The sequence below is a fragment of the Corylus avellana genome, chromosome 10 (assembly GCF_965113065.1).
Source record: "Corylus avellana chromosome 10, dhCorAvel1.hap1.2, whole genome shotgun sequence".
Taxonomy (NCBI): Eukaryota; Viridiplantae; Streptophyta; class Magnoliopsida; order Fagales; family Betulaceae; genus Corylus; species Corylus avellana.
Genome location: NC_142499.1, coordinates 19479318 through 19487303, shown reverse-complemented (window position 1 = coordinate 19487303; position 7986 = coordinate 19479318). Strand labels below are relative to the sequence as shown.

General features: G+C 38.6%; 1 protein-coding gene across 1 annotated transcript; it reads right to left on the bottom strand.

Annotated features, from left to right (window-relative positions):
* Positions 1-5437: 5437 nt before the first annotated feature.
* Positions 5438-7986, bottom strand: LOC132162418 (scarecrow-like protein 9). The gene is made up of 2 exons (XM_059572651.2): positions 7490-7986; positions 5438-7363 (listed from the first exon to the last, which is right to left on the bottom strand). The coding sequence occupies exons 1-2, from the start codon at positions 7787-7789 to the stop codon at positions 5654-5656; spliced, it is 2010 nt and encodes a 669-aa protein (XP_059428634.2). The 5' UTR covers positions 7790-7986; the 3' UTR covers positions 5438-5653.

Sequence of the window (7986 nt, the reverse complement as noted above, 5' to 3'; positions counted from 1 at the left end):
ATTTATAGCCCAAGACTCCTAGCCCTAAAATAACAATGAAATAAAGTTAATTTAGAAGTCTACGAAAGACAACTAAACCAAATAAAAGACTAACAAAGAAACCTAATAAAAGACTAAAAGATAAGATAAGATAAGATAAGATAAGCCTTGAATTCCAATCTACATCATCCTCCCGAGGTTGGAGAGAATTCGCCCTCGAATTCAGACTGTCTTTTCCACGGTCCTTCGGGTGCCCTGTTAACTCGTTCCATTCTTCGTTCCTTAAGATCACAACAAGGCAACACCCCAAAATAAACGTGACGCTTCTCATCATCGAAATACTTTGATGGTTGTCATGAAAGCCCCATACACCATTTGGCAATACTGCAGATTTGCTATTCGTTCGTTCCTTCTCCCTTCCGTGTGCCATGAAGATACTCAAGAATGGGTCAATCATTGTTTCCCTTGTGAACATATAATTTATCTCATCCGCATAAAACTCACCATAATCTTCGTTAGGAGAATTTAAAATATCTTCAACACCAAGGAAATCAACATAACCTAATTCTTCATCACTAAAATTAGGTAATGCACCTGGAAGGTCTTCTTCAACCTCTTCATAATCGGCGATGCCATCCTCTTCATAATTGGCGATGACATCTGTGGACCCTTCCTCTTCCAATTGGCCATCTTCTTCTGGATAGAGACCACCAAACATGGGGAAAAACCCATCTTTTTCGTGCTCCTCCGTAGGCCTTTCCTCTTCCCATGAGTCATCTTCTTCGGGCTCCTCATCATAGGTTGGTGGTGAATCCCAATCTCCAAATCGTTGCGAAGGATCTTCAACATCTTCATATATGAATTCTTCATCAATGAACTCGGATTCCTGAAACTCTTCATCTACAGATTCCCTTTCCTCCTCCACAGAATATGGATTTGGTTGATAGATTTGAGGCTCGCGAATAATGGTCAAGTTGGCTTGTCGCGGCATCTCCGTCTCAAATCGTGCTCTACATTTTTTAGAATATGCCCTATGACCGACAACCGCATTATCCTCATCCACAAAGCGTTGATTCGTTCGACGGTGACGAACTTTAGGGCTACCCCGGTTGTCAACTCGGGTTGTGAAGATCTCTATTTCTTTCCGTAGTAGTTCCAGCTCATCCACCATGCGTTGCCAACGAATCGCCACTTGATTCGCCTTTAATTTTTTCTGCAGCATCTCCACCTCATCCACCATGCGTTGCCACTGCTCCTCCGTACGTGTTTCACCGACTGCTTCCTTACGTTCATACACGTCCTCCAGATGTGCAAAGCGGTTGCCCCTTCTTCTTGTGTTTGGCGGTGCCATGGAAAGAAAACTGAAGCTCTGATACCAACTGATGCAGCGTAGGATTGTGGTGAACAAGAAAAACAGCAAGTAGAAGGGATAAATATTTCTAAGATTGTGAGACTATCACAAGAATCAAAGAAATCTTCTTAAAAACTATAGATTCTATCTATGGTTTAAGGAAAAACACAAAGAAACTCAACTCTGAGTAATTCTTATTAAACAAACTCAATAATAATCATAAACTGAATTGTTAAAGGCTATAAGCATATATTTATAGCCCAAGACTCCTAGCCCTAAAATAACAATGAAATAAAGTTAATTTAGAAGTCTACGAAAGACAACTAAACCAAATAAAAGACTAACAAAGAAACCTAATAAAAGACTAAAAGATAAGATAAGATAAGATAAGATAAGCCTTGAATTCCAATCTACATCACAGATTGATGTAAGTAATGCTTTCCTCCATGGAAAGCATTACTTACAAACAGATTGGTATCATCTACTCCTTCAATGAATATTGTAAGCTCCAAATGGATGTTTCGAATTAAAAGAAAAGCTTATGGTAGTATTGACAAATATCAAGCGCGATTGGTAGCCAAAGGATATCATCAACAACCTGGAGTTGATTTTGATGAAACTTATAGCCCTATCATTAAACCTATCACAATACATGTTGTTTCATCTTTGGTTGTGTCTGTAGGATGGGTGATGAAACAGATTGATGTAAGTAATGCTTTCCTCCATGGAAACTTAAGTGAAACAGTCTACATGTCACAACCACCGGGTTTTGTTCATCCACAATTTCCAACTATAGTATGTGAGCTCAAAAAGGCAATTTATGGCCTAAAACAAGCATCACGAGCTTGGTTTTCCAGACTTAGTACAAGGCTTGTTGATCTGGGATTTTTTAGTTCAAAATTTGATTCATCTTTGTTCATATATAAATCCTTTGGCATTACTTTATTTGCATTGGTCTATGTAGACGATATAATTCTTATAGGTTTTGACTCTACGTTAATAGATCGACTGATTAAGGTGCTCTCTGAGGATTTTCCAATAAAGGAACTTGGGAATTTAAATTATTTTCTAGGAATTGAAGTCACTCAAATAGCAGATGGTATTCATTTATCTCATCAAAGATATATATCAGATATTCTGCAGAGGACAAACATGGATTTATCCAAGCCAATTACATCTCCGATGACTGCTTCTTCTCCATTAAGTAAATATTCAGGTGTATCTCTCACTGATCCTACTCCATATCGCAGTACTGTAGGTGCTTTACAATACCTAGCTATTACACGTCCAGATATTTCTTTTGCAGTGAATAAAGTTTCTCAATTTATGCATAATCCACATGACACACATTGGTCGACAGTAAAGCGTATCCTATACTATTTGAAGCATTCAATTACACATGGAATAGTCATTCGAAGAAGCTCATCCTCTTAACTTACAACATATACAGATGCAGATTGGACTGGGTGCCCGGATGATCGTAAATCTACTTCTGGATATTGTGTTTTTTTTGGACAAAATCTAATTTCTTGGTGCTCCAAGAAACAACCTACAGTCTCTCAATCAAGCACGAAATCAGAATACAAGGCCATTGCTAATGCTGCTGCTGAGCTTACCTAGATTCAATCCCTCCTCTATGAGCTAGGAGTATTTTTGTCGACACCTCCTATTTTATTATGTGATAATATTGGTGCAATGTATTTGACGGCGAATCCATTGTTTCATGTAAGAACGAAACATATTGCCATTGACTATCATTTCGTACATGATAAAGTTGCTACAAAAACATTGGTTGTTAAATTCTTGTCCAGCAAAGATCAAATAGCCAATATTCTCACCAAGCCACTTGTGTCAACACGTTTTCAGCATCTTACTCTCAATCTCAACCTTTGTCCAAAAAAGCTGAAATTGCGGGAGTGTATTAGACATAAAGAAAGCTTCACAACAACTTAATCCAAAATCTCTTGGAGATAAGATATTTGATAATTCAAATTCAAATGTTTGTTATTCAAGTTTTAGATAACATTTAAACAAATCATTGTATTATTATTCTCGTGTAACAAGCCATATATTTTGGCTCAGTTTGTTTGTAATTTTTCTATAAATAGAATTCTAAACCCATAGTTGAGATGGGCTGATTACAATCATATTATCCAGTCATTGTTTTACTTATTACTACTATACGGCAAGCACTGGTAGTCTTAGCGTTCGCCTCGACCCTTGAAAAAAAAAATTAATTAAATGTTTTTGGAGAAAACGAGCCCCTCTCTCTTTCTAACTTTCTCCCTTCCCACATTTTAGACAAAGCTTTCTCTCTCTCTCTCTCTCTCTCTCTCTCTTTCCTCTTCCGATAGGCCACCGAAGACCACGAACGCCAAGCAGGCAAGCACGTTGACGGCCCTTTGAGAAAAATGGATCAAACTCATAACTTTTGAGAAAAATTGTGGTTTAATACGGTATTAGAGCCAAAATTTCTGAGTTCGCTTATTTGCATTTTGACATTTATCATGAGTACATCTCTACTAAGTTGGCACATTTCATCCATCCTTAATTAAAAAAATAAAAAATCAACAAAGGCATGCTTGTGATTAGAGCGACAAGAACAAAAACAACAATGGCATAGTCATGATCAACGAATGACTCTTTTTTTTTTTTTTTAATTCTTCTTGTACCTTTTTTATTTTTATTTTTTTAAAAAAAAAAAATACTAAGTATTTCTTTTGAATAGGTATAAAATAAGTATAAACCAGTTTATAACTAAATTTTGTCCCCATTGAATACTCGAAAGCGAGAGCTCTAGATAAAATATTCGTTTTCTTTGGGTCATCTTAATGACACAGACAAAGTGAAAACAACTTATTAGAATAAAAAAATAAATAAAAAACAAACAGAAAAACATAATACGCAAAAGACCAAAAGTGCAAAACCTTTATGTCCCCCACAACACGAATAATTGGGACAAAAAGGTAAAAATAAGTAGTCCCTCCCTCCCCCGGTTGAGGTCGGAGAAGTTGACATAGACCCCAGCTTGCACCAAATAAGAACAATTAGACAACTTAAAAAATATTAGAAAAACAAAAAACAAAAAACAATTAGACAAGTCTAAAATTCAACAAATAAAACCTCAAGCATAAAATATTATAAAACCTCAACAAATAAAACCTCAAGCATAAAAACAATTAGATAAATGTTTTGTTAGTTTCATCAAAATCAAGTAAATTTGTAGGATTAACCCACAATTTTTCCTTATGAGGAAACTTTTGTCAAAATCAAAACAAGCAAATTAACTACTAAAAATAAGAACTTCAACCGAATAAACTTCTTGCCAACAGATTTAATTTTTAGAACCAACCAACCAACATGACTTTTGTCTCTTCGAGCTTTGCCTGTGTGGTTGTGGTCTATGAATTTTAGCATTATTTTTCGAAAATAAATATTAAAGCTTAAAATAACATTTTTCTATCTCATTGATCGGCCTCCAAATTAAAAAATTACGGTTCCATCCTCGGTACCAAGGATTGTTTCCTGTACATTTTGGCTTCAACCTCTTCGAGTTATGTGAATATTAAGATTGTTCAGGAGAAAAACAAGATAACATATTGCAATGGCTTGAAGCACAAGGCAAATGTTGTGCACATCGGCCTATGGAGAAAGAGAAAGATCTATTACATTCTGCTTACAAAGTGGAGAGGAGCTCATAATTGCACTAATAAATAAGTCTTCCAACTTAACAAAGTTGCTAACGAAAGAGGGGAAAAGAAGCTAGTGTTTCAGTTAAATCTCTGTTGCACTTGTTTGCTCCTTTACATATTAACATGAAATTGACTGCATGCATATGAAAACACTGAAGACCCAATGGAAGAGACTAAACAACCTAAGCATCAGAACACTTTCTTCAAACTAAAAAAAAAAAAAAAAAACTCCAAAAAGCATTAACTAGCTAGTATTTCTGGTGAGAACGTGTTACAATTTAAATATGCCAGTCTTCTATACTAGTGAACTGCATAACCCTGCTTTACCCGACAGCCTTCTCTCAGGAATGACCACATTTAACTGCCAGATTATCAACTGAGCCAATTATAAAGTAAGAAGCAGATTAAACACAGATGAGAGCAACTGCATAAGAGATTGATTAAACAAAAGTAGAAACAAGGGGAAGCATTAGCTTGGGTCCTCAATCATTGCTAATGAAATAACCACAGATGAGAGCAACAGCATAAGAGATTGATTAAACAAAAGTAGAAACAAGGGGAAGCATTAGCTTGGGTCCTCAATCATTGCTAATGAAATGCCAAGGAGATGAGAGGACCCCTGACAAGTTGACTAAGCAGGTTTCCAACAAGAAAGGGCATAGATGATCCGCCCCTTCCATCCTTGCAACAGCCACCGGCTATCTTCATCAATTACAAAATCCTTGTGGTAGCTCGACCTCACCTTACTCATTGCTTTCTTCACAATGTCCCGGTCCATAGGCAGCTGGGCAAACCCAGCTCTTAGGTTTCGGACTTGCCACTGTTTGTATGTCTCCGGCCTCTCCATTCTCTCCCAGCCTTCACAAGCTATAACATTCAAAGCCTCCCTGCCAAGCATCTCTTTCTCAATCAGCATCCTCTCCCGATCTTCACGAGGTACAAGAGTTTCGAGCATATCAAACAGTGCAGAATAGTGAAACAATGCCTCTCGGAACCGGGTAACAAAGAAGGGGGCATTGAAGGCGCCGTTAACAATCCCATGGATGAAAATGTCAGGATTGATCTTCCTTATCAAATTGAGGACGATATCTCTTGAACTCTTAACTGACACAGATTCATCATGCAAGTTCTTACCTCGATACAAACAGTTAACAGCAAGGAACTCGTCTTCGTCAATTTTAAGTTCCTCAAGTTGAATGGTTTCCCATTTTTTTGCTATGGGGTTGTACTCAAATGGCACGCCGAAACTCTCAGCATAATTTGCTAAGCGACGTCCTGTTTCCTCAACTCGCTCTGCTGGCCGAAAGCCCGGTTGGGGAAATTCTATTCCTGTAATGCGAAGCTTTGGAGGACCACCATCTCTCCATGAGAGCTTCTGAATAAAGGTGGGCCATTGGAAACCATAAAGAATACCAAAGTCTATGACATGGAGCCTTGTGGCCTTCGCTGCTGCACTCATTATCGTCCTGTTTGAAGCAAAATTAGACAACTTCCTAAACGGGCATGCAGCAAGGTATAGATGGTAGGCTTTCAAGATGTCGGCAGCAGATGTTCTTTTACTAACAAGGCCTTTATATATCTGGCTACCAGTACCAGCCATGCGTGCCTCAAGCCCATCAGCAAAACAATATGCCAGTCTCTGATTTCCATCACCGAAAAGAGAAGAGTGCTTCCTGATCTGCTTTAGCAATTCATTTGCATTCCTCTGATCATCAGCTGCAACAGCTTGGGCACAATGAATTAGGAGAGTTCTTAAATCCACCACCTCCTTATTTCCACTTTGTTTCTTACCACGTCCTCTTCCACCATTAGATCCTTTTGATTTCCCATTCTGTGACACATTTTTGCCTATCCCATTCTTCAGTACAGTTTTGCTTATTTCATTCGGCAAGGCCTCACGAAGTTGTGACACATGGTCCCTACCTTGGTCCTTAGTAAGAAGCAACACTGTATCAAACATCTTGGACCGCAGAGTGGATTCGATATATACAGCAGCTTGCTTGCTCCTCCTCTCATCTTCTGTATCTCCATCCTCCTCATAAGACTGCCTCTTTCCCCTAGACCCAGCAGGTGAGTACTCCCCCTCTTCCTTTTTCTCCACCTTGACCGCCCCCTCACTAATTCTTGCCTTTGGTTCCCGAAATAACAACCCATTCGCTTCCAAATTAAAAAACAACTCACTTCCACGAGGAAGAAACATAGTAGCCTCCTCAACCCCCTTCATGAATTGCCAAACAGATTGATTGTCGCTATTTGTATCCGGGACCTGAAGACTACTGTTAGGAGAGTCCACTAAACCATCCAAACTGCTGATCACACTATTTGAAGAGCTATAAGATGACTGAGAAATGGTATAAAGAGGAAGACTTTGTAATTGCGGGGTATAACTATAATCTCTCTGATTTCGAATCAAGTTATTATAAACAAAACAGCTACTGCTATTACTACTACTGGCATAATTACTTACATAGTGATTATCATCTGGGCTCTCACCATTTCCATCAATATAATCCGTGCTATGTACAGGGGAAGGCGGATACTTTTTCCCAAGCAAATCATAGAAGGATTTCTCAGCAGCTTGAAGTTCCAAAGAATCTTGAAGCATGCAAGTCTTATCCTCCATGTCTTCTTCCATAAGAATCTGAGTTATATACCCCAAAACAGTATCAGAGAAGTCACAGTCCTCCGGGGAATCATCCCCTTGGGCGTCACTCGAGCTCAATGCTATATGACTCGGTGCCTCACCCGGTTGAAGATAATACGACATGAATTGCGGCTCCCTGCAATTGATGAATTGAGAATGGGTAGATAGATCTCCAGGTTCGGGCAGCTTTGCGAAGATGCCCTTGAAAGATTTTATGAATCAGTTCTCTCCTCCCCAATTTGAGCAAGGGACTGACATGGAGTTCCAGCAATTGAGAGAAACGGGCAAAGGGGCAGCACAAGATAATGGGTTTTGCAAGA